Here is a 21009-nt window from a genome sequence, read left to right on the forward strand (position 1 = left end):
CTAAAAGCTGAGATCAGATGTTGGACTATCCGTGTGGATGCAGCAATCACTAACTAAGTATGATGACAGGAACTCTGGAGAGGCAGTAAGCCAGGGACTAATGAGGCGGTACAACTAGGAGGCAAGGACAGATCTGGAGGGGCTAACAGTCTGAGGGCATGTGTTTCAGAAGGGCTGGGGGTTTTGATCGAGGAAGAAAAGGACTGAAACAGCAAATAGGAGAAAGGGTTCTAAATAGGGGGCTGAAGATGTGGGGAGAAAAAAAACATCATTACTTAAGCACTACAGGGAAACAGAGTTCCCAGGAATAGTCAGGTAGGGCAAGAAAGTCAAAGAAATTTTATTTTCAACACGCTGCCTCTATTTGATGATAATAAACTAGCAATTCCAGGAGGCAAGTGGAAGAGTTAGGGGAGGGGGCATTGAAAGGCTGGAAGATTGCATCAGGTTAGGATATGCACAAAGCCAAATGAGGATAAAATTTCCCAGGAATAATGGCTAACCTGGGAATCTTGGATACTAAAAGAAATAATCAAAACAAATAAACACCTTTTGTAAGCTTCATGAGAGCAGTGCAGTATCTTTCCACTAAATTCCCTTTCTGCTTACAGTTAGCAATAAAGATTCCTAATGATAATAACCTTCACGTACAGGGCCCTTGCACACATCCCATGAGTTCAGAAAAGAATGTTTATTTAATTTGTTCAATACATTTAAGTGCTATTTGGCCTGGAGTGATAAGGAAAATCTCAGAAAGGAATCTTAGGCATGTTAGCTATTCCTTTATCTCCTTCTCATTTTATTTCTTCCTTTCACAAAAGTCAATGGTGAGAAAGAGAGCAACGACAATTAAGGATGAAGTGAGCGGCAGCATGGTTGTTCTGAGGACAGGCAGGATTCTCTGTACACCTGCTGTGACCTCACAATAACACTTATGCAGGTGTGGAAAGACTCCTCCAGCTTCAAACAACAAGTGCTGAAGCAGCCTGTAACTCCCAGCCCCCAGGTTCCCTGTCCAACCGCACCCCTCTCCACTACAGGGTTTCTCTAAGCAGAAAATGACCCATTTGGGGGAGAGTTAATATAAATTATGACTTTCCTCTCTCTCAGGTGAACTAATTTACCTGGATGAAGAATTCTGAGAATATTTTTTCTAACAGTGCAGTATTTCACTTTATGGAGAAACAAGTGTTGACAATATAATTACAAAATTTCATAATCCAACAGTGAGTTTAGTACTATTCCCTAACACAGCAGATCAAATCAGGACAAATTAATTTCAGTGGTCATTGTACGTAAAATTAATTTCAGTGGTCATTGTACATAAAATTAATTTCAGTGGTCATCACATCATTGTACATAAAATATATGATTGATGTAGGAAAAAATTATATTGCAGTAGGCCTCAACATTAAGAAACATGCAAAAGCACTGTATTAAAGGCTTCAAGTGGAAGGTCCTTGGGAATGTAGGTATATGGAATATCCCTAAGCACAGCTGAAATTATTTTTGTGTGAAAGGAAGGAAAGAAAATAAAAGGTAACTAATAATAGGGAAGACAATACTTCAAAATGTTGAAAATACCACAAAGGAAGAGTAAAGAGCTTCACTAGCACTATGACTTTTATTAGGTATAACATTCTTATATATATCATAATGCCCAGCACACCACAGACTGTCACCGTGGCAACTGAAAAAGCATGTTGAACTAAATAACAAGTCAAGTGCAGGGGAGAATATATTTAACATAAATTCATTTAATAGATAGCATTGGTAAACTATATCAAAGAACATTTCCCAAATTGAAAAAAGGTCAAAGGGTGTCCCAAGTGATCGCTAGAGTGCCAGAGATGGCCACCTAGAAACTACAGAGCATTCTATATCTGCTCAACTGCAGATTTGTTCAATGGCTACCCACCTATTTAACCCTTAATTGTTGACGCCCATCGACTGAGAAATAACATTTATCCCATGAATGGCCCTTCATCTCTCACACGGAATTACTCACATCAGGGATTATCTGAACCAATCGGAGACTGTTCTCTAAAGTGTAATAACTCTGGGCTGGGGGAGATAGGACCAAGATCCCGTATCATTTGATTCCAAGCTATCTGGACAAAATGAGCCTTACCAATAGTAGGGCATCCTTTTCTAAAACAAGACTTCATTCCTCTTACAGTATAAGGCATCATGGACAACTAGATTATTATCACTCTATCTTGGAGTGAAACTAGGAAAAATAAGATCTAGGCTCAGTAATTTTATGCACAAAATCCAGTTTGTAATGATCATCTGTATTCTCCTCACAGAGAAACAAATCAACTCAAGTGTCATGACAGAAGTTTGTATGTGAAGGCTTACGAAAAGGAAGAATATTAAAAGACAATTATTAGAATTATTTTGACTTGTGATTAGCTAAGATATTCAATATGCTAAAATGTCAACTTGTTTGCTTTCTTTCTGTACAACTTAATAGTTTTCTGTTTTAAAAGGATTGATAGATGCAGTGTTTCTAAAACTTTCACAAACAAAAACAGAACTTCAAGACATCTGGGCAATTAATCAGTTGTTTTCCTGTAATATCCATTTTTAATTGAGGTAAAATTTACATTGATGTCATGCACAGATCTTAAATGCACAATTCAATGAGTTTCAATAAATGAATTCTCTTGTGATCACGTTTGCATCACTCCAGAAAGTTTTTATGAGCCGCTTCTAGTCAACCCAGCCATCACCCAATGGAAACACTGCTTTGATCTCTACAGTTGGAAGAAGCACCTGGTTTCTTTCCCTCCACGCACTGTTTCTGAGATTCATCCACATCGTTTGCATGTATCAGTAATTCAGGTTTTTTAAATAGCAGATTTGTATCCCATTGTATGACTGACACAATCTGCTTATCTATTCCTGTGTTGATGGATATTTGGGTTTTGGGGGGGATTTTCTCCCAGTTTTTGGCTATTGCAAATAAAGGTGCTTGTAAACACAGAATCCTGCTCTGCTATATAAACGTAATTATACCACCTTAAACTTAAGACAGCTTCCTGCCTAACCAGTGCTGAGGGACCTGACTATATCAGCATCTGCTGTCACATAAGTGAGCGAGAGGAGCCCCACAGAACCCTGGCTGATTAGATGGGACCCATCCCAACTGGTCCACATCTGTGATATGTGACACTCCAGTGGGTCACATCTTGTGAGGAGAGACTCTTTTCCTGAAACATTTCAAACAGGTAGTGTCTACGGGCAATGGCAATAAAGCTCATCTCTGTTCTGACCTAATCTGGTGTCACACTGCTTCTATTACACACAAAAATACAGTATTAAACAACAACAACAACACACATACACAAAAAACGGCTTTTCATTCACTTGTCCTTTAAGGTCTTCTAGCACAGACTTCATCTAAAATAGTTACATGCTAGTTATGTCACTTTGGGTACATCATTCACCTCTAAGTCCTAATTTTCCAACATACAGAATGGTATAATTACAGCATCTATCTTAGGGTTATTTTGAAGATCAAGTTAGATAATGTGTATCAAGTATGCATAGTGGCTAACACACTTAAGTACACAAGTATTAGCTACTATTAACAAAACTATATTTCAAAACTATTTAGAGAGAACAGCCTCAGATTTTCATTTTCCTTTGCCATTCCATGGTAAAGACCAGAGTTTCCGAAAATCACTATGTTTCCCCCTCCCCCTAAATTAGTTCAAGTTCAACAGTTATTATATAAACCAAAAGTTTCCATAGTCGAGCAAGTCTTGGTTAAATAACTTTTTTACACTGCAAAACATCTCGGTGCTTTATGCTAACGTACACTATGACCTCCTGAAAGTGAGATCTAGTATTTAGTATTTCCAAAGTAATTTGACCATGAAATTGACTCCTGCCCCATCGAGAAGATCATGTGATCCTGGAGCTCTAACACTTTGGGAAATTTCAGCAAAAACAATGCTGACTGCACATATAAAATAAATAGCACTCTTAAGAAGATGATGCATGCTCTTCCCATTTCGTTTTCTCAAATGCCATCCTTCAGATCTCAGGGAAGCCTTCTTTAGCCCTCCAAACTTAATCAAGACTTCCTGTTAGGTACTCTCAGAGCTCCCTTAGAACTTCCCTTCATAGTTCTTACTGTCGTTTGTATTAACATACTTGAAAGATTATGTGATTAACGCCTGTCACCTTGCCCACCAAACTGTAAGCTTCAATTGAAGCATGGCTGTGTATTATGCTCAACACTATACCCAGGCATCTAGCACAGCGTTTGGTACCAGATACAGATGTGGAACAAATATGTAAATACAAGAATTTCAATGCAGCTCTGTCATAGTGAAAAACTGAAAACAACTCAAATATTTATTAAGAGGAAAGTAAATAAGTTACTCCACATTTATATTATAGATATTATACAGCCATTAAAAAGAATGAGCTTAATCTCTATGTTCTGACATACCCATCTTACTGAATGAGAAAGAAAAAAATGTATTTTATTACATATGTATTATATTGTGTATAGATGTCTAAAAACATACCATTAAATTGTTAAGAGTGATTACACCTGAAGAGGAACAGGACTGGGTACTTTCACTTTTATACTTCATACATTTCTTTATTGTTTCAATATTCTTCAACAGTATGCGTTTCTTTTCCATGTAATTTTTTTAGGTTTTGAGCAACTGCAAGACCATAGAAATTATCATATGCTTTATGCAGATCATATTTGTATCACTATTTCTTAAAAATATTTTTTTAATGATCCTCATAGCAATCTTGAGGGAAAGTAAGACAAGAGATAGCATTAACCCTGTGTTGTAGATTAAAAGCTATAGGTAAATTGCCTAACATCACAAAGCAAAATAAACGACAGAACTGCGGCTAAAATGTGGCTCTTTTTTCTTAGTCCAGTGTTCTTTTCACTACACATCACTGCCTTTCCAGTAAGAGACACAAGGCTGTCTTGACACAATCAATACTTTAGCACCAAATGATTAGAAGAGATTGAAACCTATTCCCACCTCCACCCAGCTGTGCAAATCATGGGAGGGCACTGCAGGCCTATGGCCATAGAGGCCTCTTCAATAACACCAGGGAAGGGGAGCTTACAAGATCCTAGTGCATGTTCTTCACTATTAAACAACTCCCTTATAGAGAGCTGAAACCTAACTCTGTTACTTTGACCCATTGGTCCAAGTTTGGCCATTTGGAATGCCACCAAACAAGCTTCCCTCCCCTTCCAGAATATATTCAAGTATATGAAGACAGCTATCACCTGTGTCCTTTTGGGAATGGATGCTTTCTCTAGATAAATTTCCCAATGAAACATGTCATTATTCAACTTCTAATTTCAGTGAAGTCCTGACACATTGCTTGGCAGAGGAGGAAAAGGGGAGCTATCATGTAAGATTCCCACAAAATAATGAGGTACAAGCAGTTAACTGTTACCACCATTCTTTAAGGAGAGTTACAGAGAACCACGCACTTCCTACCACTCCTCTTTGTTAGATGTCACTGAATCAAACAGTTTTCTGGTGTAAAGCATAGGAATGAAGACAGGGTCAGATGCTTCTGACAAAATCTTGGCTTTAGACAGCTGCACATAGCTGGTCCAGGAATCTGCTATGAACATAGCCAATTATTAGTTCTCCATTAGACAGATGAACAATCAACCTAAAGATCTCTTCTCAATAAAATATTTCTTGCTGTTTTTGTCTAAACCTCCAAAAACAAAGTACCTGGTGGTTCTACCAATGGACAAATGAGACTTCTTCACCATTTAAAAAAGGCAAAGGAATTAATGATAAAATGATAAACAAAATGAAACTTAGTGACTGAACTAGAGATCCAAGAAAAGTTTTAAGACCATAATGACACGGTTGTTAGATAACACCAAGAATATGCACAATGAAAAGTACAAGTATGAGACGTCTAGGAAGAAGTGTTAGTATAAGAAGTACAAGTTCAAGAATTCTGGTACTTACAAGTGCAAGAAGTGCAGTAAGCTACACTGTAGCTAAATACTTATTAAAGCTGCTTTTTATCATCCAATGAAAAGCAATCAGAATCAAATGCTTGTGCAAAAACTAAGAGTAAGAATACAGGACAAGACAGACATCTATTTAGAATAGCACAGCTTTTTATTCTGGTTTACCTATTGATAAGAGGCATAAACTTGACAAAGCATTCCCAAATGTTGCCCCAGGTCTTCTTTCTGAATCTGAGTAAGGGAAAGAGAGGTCTTCTGAGGACCCAAATGAAAACATCCCTCCTTATTCTTCTTTACTGAACCATCTTTCCCTTCCTCAGACTTTATCATAATTTGCAATTATATCTCTTTGTGCTTGCTTGTTGTCCAAGGACCCAGAAAACTATAAATTCCTTGAAAGCAGAATCAACTCTTTTTAACCCTGTATACACATGAGCATAGGGCCTTGCACACGGAAGGTGCTCATTACACATCTGTAGAGTTAGTGAAGACCGAAAAAGGAAAAGCAGACCACTGGTTACCACAAACAGTTTACTTTGCATTCTTAATCAATGTTGAGAAATTAATCACTTTTTGGACACATGATCCAGACCATTTATATACATCATTTAGTTTAGTCTCACAACACAACAATCCTGGTAGGTTTCTCACTTGAGACCAAAGTAAGGCTCAGAGAAATTAAATATTAAATAACTCAAGCCACACACCTAGTAAATTTGAACTCCAATTTATGTGAATTATCATGTTTATCTGATGTGCTGGTGGCCCCCAAAACGCCCTTGTCTTCAATTATCTCCTCTACATACAGCTTTGGAGGGAGGGAGAGATGCCTGAAGCAAATTCGTAGTTGCACACAACCCAAGACCTCTTTCTATCTCGACAGTCTTAATTTTCTTCCAGTTTACAGAAATCCTGCTAAAGAGGTAAACGACTTATAAACAGAAAAACAAGCATTTTTACTTTAAACAAATAATTTGATCCTCAGAACATCTTATAAGAGAAACAGGTACTCTCCACTATGTTGTGGCTAAGAACGCTTAATCCTTCACATTCTCCCTACAAAGCTATGGGCTTAGGGTTTTCCAAAAAGGAATAGGGGCTGCATAAACTTAGGGCAAAATTTCAAAGTGACATTCGTTCCATAAACCTCGTTTTCCTACTGCCAGTATGTGACCCAGATGGGAGTTCAACGACTCAGTTTCCCTACTTGCATTTCCGGTTTGATGAGGGTCCCGTTCACTCTCTGCGCAATGAGTTAAGCGGTAGCGGCCAAAAATATTTACGAGGAGACAACACATTGAGGTCAAAGAAAGGGTGAGGGAATATCATTTTAGAAAAGGTTGCACTGCGGCCAAAACTAACTCTGGGCTGCGGTCCACACTCTCCCTCGCCAACTCCTCTCACTTCCTCTTCCCCCTCCACTGAACTATTCCTTCCTGGAGTCAGATTTAGTGCAACAGGCAGGTTCCTACCTTGGTCTGAACACTCTTATCAAACTTGTCATTTTTGAAGCTAAACGTATTCTGGTGCCTCTGAGGCCTGGAACGAGTCACGTTCCCTTTCTGGGAGCTCATCGCCGGAACCACAATAAGTTCGCGCTGGACAAAGGAAGATGCAGGGGAGACCAAAACGCCAGCAACTACCCCACGAAGTTGACGCTTCTGTCACTGACCCGGAAGGAACTCATCTAGCCTTTCCGTCCCCGCCCCCTCAGCCCACGTGACTCCGCGCGGAGGTGAAAGGACACCGTCCTGCCTCTCAGTTCCATCAAGGTTCTTCCACGCGGCCCAGCCTCGACCCCTCCCCCTCCGCACAGCCTCCCTCTCAAACCCGGCGTGTAAATCCCGCTTTCTCCGAAGCGAGAATTCCCCCATTGGTCCGAACGTGGCAGTCCATCAAGGCGGAGGGGCGGGGAGCTTTTGCTTCTATTGGCTCTTCTTTTCCGCAATCCCCGCCTCTTGCCGACTCAGCTCAGCCTCTCCTGGCGCCCGACTCCTCTGCGCGGCTTGTGATTGGTGGAGGTTGGACTAAGCGGGGCTGCGACCCGCCCCCGGCCCGCTCTCAGGCTGGAGCCCGGGTCAGGTTTGGCACCTTCCTCCAGTCAGTGACCAACTCCTGGCTTGGAGGGCTCTGTTCGCCCCCTCGATTCCCTTCCCCTCCCTCCCGCCTCGAGAGCGAGCGGCGCGGCGGGCAGGCTGAGGAGGAGCAGCGCAGGGAGCATTAAAGAGGAGAAAGACCTGGCTGGCTCTCGGTGGTGTCTGCGGTGCCAGAAAGGGAGGTGGCGGCGGCGGCGGCGGCGACCACGGCCTCGCAGGACGTGAGGCCCGAGAGCAGCCGACGGCGGCGGCGGCGGTGGCCGCTCGAGCGCCTCGCGCCGGGGCCGTTAGTCAGCAGAACGCGAGCCCGTGTGGAAGAGCAGCGCCGGCGCCAGGCGAGACTCGGGAGCGCGAGCCGTCCCCCTCGGGCGCCGCGGTGCTTGTTCGTGCCGGCGCTGGGGGCTGCAGCCCTCGGCCCCGCTCCTCGGCCGGGCCCGCCCGCAGCTCGGGAGAGGGCGGCGGCGGCGCGGATCGCGGCGTGCGGAGGACGGCGCGGCGGCCGAGGCTCTCGCCCGGCCCTCTCTGCCTGCCGCCCCAGCCGGGGCCGCTCAGGTGCAGGTGCGCGGGCCGCGGGGGCCGGGGCGCTGCGGCTGCGGCCGGGCGCGGGGAGGGGGCGCTGGGCCCGAGCCGCAGCGCGGGAGGGAGCGACGAGCCCGGGCCGCGCGGGGGAGGGGAGCGGGAGGCGGCTTTGTTGTTGGCGACCGGGATCCCTCTCGGCGCCGGGGAAACGCGGGCAAGCCGCTCCTGGGCGGGTCAGTGCTCGGGGGAGGATTCTCCGGTGGCTCCAGGCAGGGGAGAGGTGGTAGGGTCCCTGCAGTCGGAAAGGCTGCGGGAGTCAGGGGGCGGGGGAGGAACGGACGGACGGACAGACAGACTGGGAAAGGTCTTGGGTCTTCCTTGCAGAGAAGGATCTCCTGGCGCTTCTCTCTCCGTGGCCGGAGAGATGGGGTCAGTGTCCCCTTCCCCTGCCTGGCTCGCTGTGAGGTTCGCGATGGCTGCAGGCTCTCTCCGGAATGTCCTCGTGTGTGCCAGCCTCGATCTGAGAACGAACCTGCCCGGTTCGTTGATCTGTGTATTCCGCTCGGGTCCTCGGGCTTCTTCTGAGATGGTTGAACTTTAATCTTACCTGTTTTCGAACTCTAGAGTAGGCTCATCAGGACTTGTTTTTGAATTGGCAAATTAGAGGTTTTGTTTGGATTTTTTTTTTAACCCTGAAACCCAAGTTGTGTCAAGTTAGATTGTACTGTCGTGGAGGGCTTTTGTAAAGCAGGAGTTTAACCCCGGCTTCTTGTTTAAAGAAAATTTTCAGAGCTTTGATTCATGGTGAGATTGCTGCCAGTGCCAGTATTTTTTTAACGATGCTTTGATGTAAATCAGTGAGGTGAATTTGGTAAGCAAAAGGATGAATAACGGAATACAGAGAGGGTGACCTTTAAATTTTGGCTGTTTATGAAAAGGTATCCCTGTTTAATATTTTCTCTCATATATAATACTTAATCCGCAACCTGATTCATTGATTTTTTTTTTTTTTAAGGCTCCAGTTAGTATAAAGAATTTTGGAGATTTCGTGTCAGCATTTGAAACTGCCTAATGAGTCTGAATAAAAAGTCAGGTACATGTTGTAATAACGTTCGTCTATTTATGTTAACAGGGAGACTTAGAATAAAATGAACTTTTCTCCATAAAGAGTTTGTTTCTTCATATGTTCATAGCATAAACTCATTTGGGTGACATATCTGATATATGATAGCCAGTATTTTGATAATTATCATAATTGCCAGTGTTCTAATTTGGGACTGCCCACCTCTTTGCTTGTTGGTAAATTTTTGTATTGGGAGTAGGGGTGATGGCTTACTTAACGAAGAACAGTGGAGATAGCCATGTTTCAACTTAGGAAAGAAACATAATCCCTGTTGTGCGATAGTTGCTATATTATTTGAGGTCCAGGAGGAAATGAAGAGCACCCTCACCCACATTTTGACCTCTCTTTTCTCCTACTCTAATATTAATAAGGTTAATTGGCAAGGATGGGATTAGATATTTAGCAGGCTAGGCAGTTTTAATTTTGTCCCTTGCTGTGCAGTAGTGTAGTTGATAAGTGGCTTGTTTCCTTGAGTATCTTTGCCCATTTTGAAATGTGTACAAAATGACATATGATAAAGAATTTTGTGTTTTCTGTGACAAAACAAGATTACCATAAAGCATCATGGCAAAGTAATGTTTTTGGTAGCTTAATAAACACAGAACTAGGCACTTAGTGTCTGTTCCAACTTCTGTCACTGAATTGGTCTAAAACTCCAGGCAAGCTACCCCACATCTGAGTCAGTTTCTCCATCTGTAATATAGGGCTAATAAAACATGCCACGTGCTCTTTTTATAGACAGGGCAGTGAGAACCAACAGTTACTCTGGTTATGTGACATTGATTGTTTTAGTTAAATAGAATACTTTTTAATTCAATTCTCTTACTTTGTTTTGGTATTATAAATTTCAACTCCTTGGTGATCAGTTAGCTTAAAGAAACATGGTAGGGAGAATGCCCGTCTATATGCCATCATTTAGGAATTGAGAAACTCAGAATTTTTTCCATGTTAAGATTGGTGTTGTATCTTTACGTTCAGCGATGACAAGAAAATTAAGAGTGATAAGTTGCCTTGGTTGGTTTACTTACTGGTAGCTTTTACTTCCAATATATCCAGGGTTTTGCTCTTAGTTCTCAAAAATTACTCCTACCTTTCCCACCTTGTTAAAAATTTCTCACGTACATTGCCCTATATACCTCTCAAACCCAGCCTTGTGAGTTTGAGAGGAAAAGTGATGTTTTATGGCATTTTCACAGATGAAATAAATACCAGAGAAGTTTAATTATTCAAATTGCCTGAAGCTACACAATTTGTAAGAAGCAAATTTGAACCTTTGGACTTGAACCTTTGGAGCAGTGTTTTCTAACACCTGTCTAGGCCCAACAGTTTTTGCCAATTCAGGTGAAGTGAGAAATACTATAGCAATATAAGTATTGGCAACATACAATATAATGAATATCCATGCATCTATTACTCAGTTGAAGAAATAAAACTACAAAACAAAATGAAGCTTCCTCTTTACTTTATACCCCTCTTAAATTCTACTCCCTCTTTTCCCCACTCCCAAACACTAACCTGAAATTGATATGTATCCTTCCTATCCATCCGTGTGTTTGTACTTTATTACATACCTTTATATCCATGAATATTATATAAATTTTCTTTGAATGCTTTGAGACTATTTAGATAATGATGTTTGAATCTGTAGCTTTTCTTCACTCAGTTTGACAAGATTTATCCATGTTTATTCAGGTAGCTCCAGTTTGTTTTTACTGCAATATGGTGTGTGTTTCATTATGTGACTATATCAGATTTGTTGGTCATTTTAGTTGTTTCCAATTGTTTGCTTATTTACTGGTGCTGTAGGGAATATTCTTGTATGTGTTTACTAAGCACATGTGCAAGACTTCCTCTAGGGCAGTGGTTCTTGACCCTCTATCTCATTTTTAGAGAAAGATTTTACGACTTCCTCAACACTGTCCTGAAATGAAATTCATAATAATAAGCTTACATTCATATTTTAAAGAAGATAATGCCCTTACCGAAATATAAGAAGCAATTTATAGCAAAGTAATGTATTTCACTCTGTAAATGCTAGGGCTCAGCCATGCTCTAATCTTGCTACCAAGTATAATGGTAGACCAGTAACATCAGAATTCTGGGAGCCTGTTAGAAATCAGAACCTCAGGCCCTACCTTACTGACTCAGAGCTGAATTTTAACAAGATTCTCAGGTTGTTTGTGTGTACCTTAGAGTCTAAGAATCACTGCTGGAAGAAACATAGTAGCCAGTACTTTGTACCAGTGGGTGGTACCACCGTGAGTATGACAGGTGTGTTGAATCGCCCATTCAAATACCAGTGGTTGCACTGTTGTTGATAAATGAGCTTCTGACATCACGAACTATTTTCAGTAAAGTTTGAACGAAAATGAAAGTTGAGTCCTCTCACTTACTCAGTGATTGCATTCTTAAAAATCTTCATCTATGTTAAAACAATACAGATGTACTCTGTCTTCTTTATAAAATATCTGACCTTATTTTTTCCCTCCCTGTTCCCTTAAATGAGTGTCCAGCAGAGTATTCAAAAGTCGTGTGATACAAGGCAGCATTTTCTGTATGTACCAAGAGTACCTGGGATCCCTGGCATCTGTTCAGTGGTCCCTCCTTCGTTATAACAACTCAAAAGCTGTTGTTGAGAAAGCGGGCCCTGTGATATAAATCTGGTAGTAGATTGCTAGAACACGGGGTGTGAGCTGCTTCTTGAACTTTATTAGGTAACTACCAGTTTTCTCTCCTAAGTGTTTGTATCAGTAATGGATATGAGAGAGTCTCCTTTCCCACCTTCCAAATACTTTAGACTTCTTAAGTTTTGGCATTCTGAGGAGGATGAAATGGTACCATATAGTTTTTCATTTGCATCTCAGCAATTAGTCCTGTAGTTGAGAATGCTTCTGTTAATTTTTTTGACCATTCACAGTTCTTTTCTATGAATTGCTTGTTTGGTTTTTCTGTGGGATTGTTTATCTTAGTGATTTGTAAATGCTTTCTCTGTATTCTGGATAACAGTACTTACTAGGTTTTACAAATGTCTTCTACTCTTAGCACATCTTTTCACTTTAAATATGGTATCTTTTGATGACTAGCTGTTCTTAATTGTAATGTCAAGTTTTTTTTCATCTTTAAAGGAGGTCTTGTCTATCCTGGGGTCATAAAAATTCTGTTACAGCTTTTTTTTAAAGTTTTACTTTTTCACATTTAAATCTTAAATTCACATGGAACTTTTTATATAGTGAAGTGTTTGTGAATCTAATTTACTTGATAGAAATGACTACCCTTTATACTGAAATTAGTCATTTTTTATGTTAATGTGTTCTGATGAAATTATAGTGATAGTAGGTTGTATTTAGTTTGCAGTGTTGCTTTGTGGCAGAATTAAAATTTGACAACTCTTTCATTTCAACCTTTTTTTTTAATTTAGCTGGTTTTTGAAATCTATAAGGTTTGGGAAACATTGCTTTAGAATATTCTGATTCCTATGTTTCATCTGTGCCTCACATTCAGCCTCTAAACCATCATAGAAAGTGAGCAAGCCCTCTTAAGCATGATCTTTCATCATTAATTTGCATCCTCCACATTTCATCGTTTGTTTTTCATGTTCTTTCATCACTTTTTATTCAGGCTAGAACTTTTTGTTTTTGAGGAAGATTTGCTCTGAGCTGACTGACATCTGTTGCCTCTTTTTTTTTGTTTGTTTTAATGCTTGAGGAACATTCGCCCTGAGCTAACATCTGTTGCCAGTCTTCCTCTATTTTGTTTGTGAGTTGCCATCACAGCATGGCTCCCAATGAGTGGTGTAGGTCCACACCCAGGAACTGAACCTGGACCACTGAACTTAACTACCAGGCCACAGGGCTGGCCCCAAGGCTAGAATTTTTTAAATGGTACTTATTACCATAATTTTTTTAATAGAATTTCACCAAATTTATTATTTTAGTGTTAATTTGGCTCAGATATAGGCCCTACTTTATCTTCCCGGGAATTAAGTGAGAATGGTTAAACAAGTTCTTGCATACAGTTAAAGATGAAAATGGGAAAGGAAAAATGGGCCAGTGTCTACCGTGTTATCAGTCACTATTCTGGGTTTTGGGGGTACATCTGTAAACAAAACTTCCTGGAGCTTACCACCCAGCAGAGGACCATAGGCAATATGTGCAATAAATAAAATATCTAATATGTTAGAAAGTGATAAACACTTCTAAAGAAAAAGAGATGGGTAGAAGGGAAACAAGGAGGCAGTTTGACCTGTTAAGTAGGGTGATTAGAGTAGGCCTCATTGAGAAGAGGAGAATGAGCAGAGATGTGTGGTGAGGGCATTAGCCGTGCAGATATTAGCACAATGTTGGACGAGTGGACAGAATATAGTCTTTAAGTTAAGCCTGTGTTCCTGGTTCTCCCACTTAACAAGTTGGGTGAACTTGAACAAGTTAATTGACTTAACAACCTGAAGCCTTGATTTTCTCATGTGTGAAAAGGATGATAACCTGAGAAAAGTATTATTAAGATTAAAGGAGATAACAAGTGAAAGCACCTACCTCCTGCCCCGACCCAGTTCTCATGTAGCACTCTACTTTATTTTCATAGTGTTTATCACAGTGTATAATAATCTGTGTGATTAGTTGATAAATTTTATCTCACCAATTCTGAAATATTAATGGGAAGAACCAGTCAGTGTGATACTCTATTTCACTAACACGTAGTCGTTTGTAAACTACCTTTAAATCTTTTATTTGAAAATCATTTCATGCAGATTTGTTGAGAAAGTGTTTTGTATTTATAGAGTGTCTTAATGCTAAAGCTTCAAAATGTATTATAGGCATTAGCTCATTAATCGCCACACATCATCTTTGTTACGGAAGCAGTGAATATGTATCATCTTGCACTTGTAGGAACTGAATCTGTTAGATGGCATAAAGTGACACGGAAAGTCAAGGAGAATTTGGATCGAATCTGATTACATTTGGTTATGTTTTCACTATGCTTTTCCTTTTTCTCTTTCTGTGATATTGTTGAAATTGACTCTTTTTAAAGTATACAAGCAAAAATATGTAACTTATGTAATATTGTTAGATCATGGCCTTTAGAAAATCATTAAGACATAAACAGTATTTTAATTATGACTTTATTTTCACTTTTTCCCCATGGAACTTCTCAGTGTCTAACAAGGTGATACTTGGCAATAGTGCTACAGGTCTTTACCCTTAAAAATACATCCTGCTGAAGAAATTCTTTACTATGGCTGCTTTGGAGTATTTAAGATTTATTTTTAGGATGTAGTCACATTAAAAGAATAGGATTAATAAAATAACTATATGCTTAATGTAGGTCAGGATGAAGAAAAAGGGGGTTGAAACAGCCTCATTAACTTAGTGTAGACAAGTCTCCATTCCAGTCCATAACTTTTTAAAATTATACGTTAAGGACATTCTGATACAATTCCCCAGGGTAATGGCTGTCAATTTTGTGTTTGTGAGAATTCAGAAGAAAGACGTTTTGCTTCATGACCTAATATGTGCATATGCACACACAAAGAAGTTTTTTCACTAAAGAAATTATCTAAATCTGTCAACATGAGCATACTTCACAGGAGATTTTTTCCCCTCTGGAGAAAGAAGTAAAACTTAAACAAAGGCTTTTTAAAAACGGTAAAGATTGTTTCACTTATTTGTAGCAAGGAGTGGTGAGAGTGAGAGAGGAGGATTTTACCAACAGAGAAGGAACAGTGTAGAATGTTGGCAGAGGCATAGAAGCAAGAAAGAATGTCTCTTATTGAGGAACAGTATGTTCAGTGGAATGAATGAATAAGGAAGTGCTCAGAAATGAGGCTATAGACCAGGAAGCAGAGAGGGTGTGGAAATCATGGCATGCTAAAGAATTTAGATTTATTCGAGAGTGCTTGTAAGGCCCATTGAAAGATTTTAAACAGGAAAGTGATATCAGCTGGCAGCAGTGTAGAGTGTGGATTAGAGGGATATGAGATATTATATTGGTGAGTGATTTTCTTACATTAAAAGAAAAGTGCTTGAGCTAAGATATGGCTGACGGAATGGAGAGAGAGAGAGAGACGTGAAAGATAGGCCTTGATTGAAGGAGGAAGGAGGGACATACAGATGGAGATATTCGGGGTCTGTACTTTAAGGGAGAGGTCTATCCCAGAAATTTAAGTCTTTTAGATTTAGGCATCGTTAGTGTATAAATGGTAGTTAAAGCCATGGTATGGTTGAGGAAAAAAAGACAGTAAGACAAAAGAAGACCAAAGTGTTAGTTAAAGCCGTGGGTTTGGGCGAGTTAAACAAAAGATAAGAGGAAGATGAAAGACTGCCAATCTGTTTAAAAAGAAAAAAATCAATCAGACCTTTGAAGAGGTCACTAGAAAAACCAAGATTGGAAGTTAGTTAGTTTCAAGAAGGAAGGAAAGGACAGTGGTGTTTGAATGCCACAAAGTGATCTTGTAAATTGAAAACTGAGAAATAGCCAATGCACTTTGAAATTATAACAGGTTATCAGTGATCCTAAGTGGATCAACAACTTGATGATAGATGTTAGATCACAATTCATTTTGAGCCTGATGGGAAATAGTGGAAAGCGAGAAGTAAAGAAGTTTGATTCTGAAGGACACTCAGATAGTAGTTAGAATCCAGATATACGTATGCCTTTTTTTTTTTTTTTTTAAGAGGAGAGTCTTGAATATGTTTATAACAGAAGAGATGGACCAGTAGAACAGGAGAGGCTGAAGATACAGGAAACATACAGAGAAGGTAATTACTAGGCAGGGTCTCTGAAGAGGCATTGGAATCCTCCAGAATGTGTGTGGAGGGATTGGGCATGAGGAAGTGAGACATCTTAGGAGTGAAAAGGCAATCAGGATTTGATTAATTGATTTCTAGGGTCCAGAAGGAGATTATCAAATACATGCCTGCCAGCCCTAAGTAAAAGAACATCATTTTCTACATCCAATAATGCTAGGGATTTAGATATTTCATTTAATGTTCCCAGCAACTATGCAAAGTTTACAGAGAAGAAAACTGAGGCTCAGAGAAGTAATTTGTCTAAAGCCACCCAGCTAGAAGGTAACTAAGCTGTGATTTTATTGCATTTATGTCTAGCCCCAAAGCCCAGTAGTTGTAAAACTTTTGATTTTGGGGAGGACTGGTCAAATTTCCAAAAAAAAGAGAAGAATAATAACAGACTCCCAATTTAAGTTTTGCCCAGTAAAGTCACTTCAAAAAAATTAAAATTTTTTAAACTTTTAAATTTTGTACAGAAGTTTTATTTTTCACAAAAAGATTTACTTTAATGTTAGAAAAAGTAGAAAGAACATAATCTCTGAACAGAAGGCAAACTTTTAAATTAATTAAACACACTACTTTTGTCCTTAGCTTTTCTCATTTTGCCAAAGAATAGTAAAAACTTTATCATAGACTAGCATCAGTCTTCAAACCACCCTTGCCAAGAAAGATTCGTGAAATGAAAACTTTATATACAGAAATATAGTACTTTATTACCATTTTATAACAAACTTCAGTTGTTATAGATTAACATTTTATTATGTTCAAAGAAACTGAATATTGTATTCCCCCACCTTAGAAACTTCTTTCCTATTTTGCTTTGCTGCAGATTGATTTCTAAGGGTTCCCATTACCAAACTTCTGAAAAATTAATAAAATGAACGATAAGCTGAAGCAACTCTGAGAAATATGTAGCATTAACTCATGAACTATTTCCTTTTGTTAATTTATTAGATACTTTGGGTTCTGTTTATTATGGCTTATTTTAAAAATTGCTGCAAGTCGTTGTAAATCTAAGTATTTTTAGAAATAGGAAATCAGATTGGTCTAACAGTATTTTGTACTATTGCTTACTGCCCTACCTGTCCCAGTTTGGGGATATTATCCTTCATGCATAAACTCACTTACCTGTTATAGAAATGTAAATATTGCCTAACCAACTATAACAGTACATCTTTAATCAACATATAGAAAACTCATTTTTTAGGCTTCCTACTAAAGTGAAGAACTGAACTAGGGTCCACATTCCTCTCTTTTAGTCTGAAGTTCTGCCGCTGGCTATGGTGGCACTGGAAAATAGAGTAATACAGAAACATAGCGATGTTCAGGGACTTAGAGCCACCATTATTGCCAACATTCTTCTCCTCTAAGTCCTGGAGGATATGGAGATAGTTAGCAAGGCATTTGCTAATATGCCTGATGTTGGTCCTAAAGGTGGAGAAGTAGGGAGGAACTTGGGTTCTTGCCATCTGAGTATCCCAGTCACTCTGTGGTCTACTTTTAGGTTCAAGTGGGGATAGGCTCCACCAGCTGAGGTCTTCAGCAGCTGCAGTTGCCTAACCTGACTAGGTGGCAAGGTGAGGCACTTCTAAAAACAAAATTGCTTCTTTTGTGGTAGTGTTAGGTCATCGATTGATACCTTATCACATAGGGATGATGTTTTCTGCACCTGGGGGCAAGAGGAACAAATCACTTACTGTAAATGCCCAATCACTTAAAAATGAATGCTTCAAGGATGTAAATCATTCCCATCAGCATACATTTCACCCCAAAAGAAATTCTTAAGTCAAACATAAGAGAATGTTTAGTTTTTGCCAATACAAAACTTAAATTATCTCTTCAAGATAATTCATGAGGACTGGGCTATCTAAAATGGCTTCCCAAGTTAGTCAGGAAGCATTTCAACTTTTTTTTGCCACTATCCAAATAACCCTTTAAAAAAAAGGATTTCCCAGCCTCATCAAAGGATGCTCATGATGTAACAATATATAAAAATATAGTATTATAGATTTATAATCAGGAAATTGATTTGCTGTGTTGCACTTAATGGACGTTATCTAGATAAAACATATCTCCAATTAGCAAGTTGTATGTATGGTAATTATCTTCAACTTAGTGGTCTGTTTATTTAACTGCCTCTCTGAGATTTTTAATTATATCAGAGATTTTTTTTAATGCATAGAGTACAATGTAAATAGAAACACAATTTGTTAATTATCATAGTTTCCAGAAAGATTCAAGTCATAAATTACATACATTAGGGTTGTGAATCCTGGTTCAAAGTAACAAAACAAAACCTATTTTGATTATATTTAGCATTATCTCAGTTTATATTCTGTCAGGTCTTTAGGTATGACTGCATCATCAATTGGGTTACTAAATGTCATATCATTGGGTTCTTATTTTCTTTACTCTTATCTTTTTCATTTAGTTAGTAGATTATTATTGATGAGGAGCTGCCTGTATACTGCTGAAGAAAACACACATGGTCACTATCTCATGGTAACGACATTAGGCGTTAATCAAATAAGCCCACAGGTGAATACATGGCAGGGATCACAACTTTCAACTATAAAGGAAAAGAACTGGGTGCTGTGAGAAAGAATAACCTAATTTAGATTTCTCTCTCTGAAAAAGTGGCATTTGAGACTTGGAATAATGAGAAGTCAGGTAGAGAGGGAGCAAAGCATGTATGCAAACCCCGGTGTGGAAACAACTTTCATGCTTTCAAGGAACTGAAAGATGGTGAGGGCGACTGCGACTATAGTGATGGAGGAGGAGAGGATCGGGCTAAGCTGGGGGCTAAGTAGGGCCAGATCCTGCAGGGCCTTGAAGGACCTGTGGAGAAGTTAGTTTTTATTATAAGTGCAGAGGGAGGCCATCACGTTCTGAAGCAGGAGATCACCTTGTAGGCTATGTAGAAAAGAAATCGTGGATTAGGAGAACATATAAATGGAAAAAATTCACACTTACTCTCAAATATTTTTCCATTTGTCTACTCACACACTTTGAGGGATTCCTTCTGTTGTCTTATTCTAGGTAACCCTGGTCAGTCCTTTCATTTGTAGAGCCTGGGAATTGCTGTAAAAGGGTAGAAAAGGTAACTTCAGGAAATCAGGAGAATTGCATGTGTGCTCTTCTACAATTAAGGATGACAAATTGAATAACTTCCCAACTGAATTCTCTTTTTGTATTTAGACTTTAAGATATTGAGGTCGATGAAAACAACCTGCTATTTGATACTGTTTTGACTTCTTTTTAGTAATGTTCCCACAGGTTTTACTTTTTTCTTTAGAAATGTATTTAGAGGCTATTTTTATATTCTTGGTATTCTTAATTTTTGCAGATTTCTCTTTCTGTAGGGGCAAGGAAAGGAAGAGAACCATATCTAGTTGTATAAAGAAAGATAATATGAACATAGGGTATGATGCCCAAAAAGTCCATACAGATTACAGAGGAGAGAGAAGATTTAGTATAATAAAATATTCTTGCTGAAAAAGCTTTAGATCTTATAGTTCAGTCTTCTCACATTAAAATTGAGGCAGGCGCATAAGAACTCATTTTAAATAGTATAACTATTTATATCAGAGATCACACTAGACGTGTAGACTGCCAAAACCTAGCTGTCAGATTAAGTCAGGTATCAAGGATTTGCCTCAACCGTTTTTTGCAACCTCTGTTTACCTTCCCTCCATCCCACTGTTCTCCAGTTGCATTGCTTGGAACACAGGGTCAGTAAAATTGTTCTCTGTCAACTTCACCTAATATACTTTTCAGACCTAGTGTAGAAATTGTCTCTAAAAGAAAAAAAAGTCTCCAATATTCACTTGTTTGCTACTTGTCTCTTTAAAAGGAGAATATAAGACAAAATTTTCATTAACTGAAATATCTAGTAAATCAAGATTAATGTATTTTGCATCATAGAAAGTTATGTACGTTACTAATTTGGAGAAACACTTTTAAATGTAGTCGTGTTGATATATAACTGAAGATGTGGTTTATACATTTTGAAATATAAATGATAGCCCTTTGTTTTAATTTTCTATTTTAATAATGTGTGTTTGACATACCTCCATATAGCAGGTTGAAATGTATGCCTGTTTGAGATTTGTTTTTGAAAATCTTAAAATTTAAATACATAAAATTCTTCAGCAATATATGAGTTACCAAGTTACTGTGCTCTGTTTAAGTCATTAGTACTATCCAATTCTAATGTGAATCCAAGTCAGCACAGGCTGATATGTAGTCACCTAAATGACTGCCTCATTCTGTTTTGTGTGTAAAGAACCATAATGGTTTTCTGCACATTATTGAACAGAGATTCGTTTTTAAATTTCTCGTTTATTTGATCTTCCCGATTCCCCAATTTTTTCCCTCCTTTCCACCTGCACCCTTTGCTTTACTTCTTTTTCACTATCATACTTTTACATGTATTATTCTCCTAACCTGGAGGGTTCTCCCACTGGTTTTGCAAATCAGGTCTAACTCTAA

The 21009-nt window shown here is 39.1% G+C and overlaps 2 protein-coding genes across 6 annotated transcripts in view; one reads left to right on the forward strand and one right to left on the reverse strand.

Annotated features, from left to right (window-relative positions):
• Positions 1-8339, reverse strand: part of C6H9orf85 (chromosome 6 C9orf85 homolog) — a 55722-nt gene extending 47383 nt beyond the window's left edge. Inside the window, exon 1 of the mRNA XM_046664234.1 lies at positions 7468-8339. Coding sequence (XP_046520190.1) covers positions 7468-7569 — 102 coding nt within the window. The 5' untranslated portion in view covers positions 7570-8339. The remainder of the gene's footprint in view (positions 1-7467) is intronic.
• Positions 8340-8507: 168 nt separating this feature from the next.
• The window catches only part of ABHD17B (abhydrolase domain containing 17B, depalmitoylase), a 44038-nt gene continuing 31536 nt past the window's right edge, over positions 8508-21009 (forward strand). Inside the window, exons 1-3 of one of the 5 annotated variants that reach the window (XM_046664231.1) lie at positions 8508-8649; positions 8995-9149; positions 9626-9703. The gene's annotated coding sequence lies outside the window, so the exon portion shown is untranslated. Of the gene's footprint in view, positions 8650-8994; positions 9150-9625; positions 9704-10929; positions 11100-21009 lie in introns of all 5 variants that reach the window. The other 4 variants (XM_046664232.1, XM_046664230.1, XM_046664229.1 and 1 more) reach the window with 4 other exon arrangements.

The sequence above is a fragment of the Equus quagga genome, chromosome 6 (genome assembly GCF_021613505.1).
Source record: "Equus quagga isolate Etosha38 chromosome 6, UCLA_HA_Equagga_1.0, whole genome shotgun sequence".
Taxonomy (NCBI): Eukaryota; Metazoa; Chordata; class Mammalia; order Perissodactyla; family Equidae; genus Equus; species Equus quagga.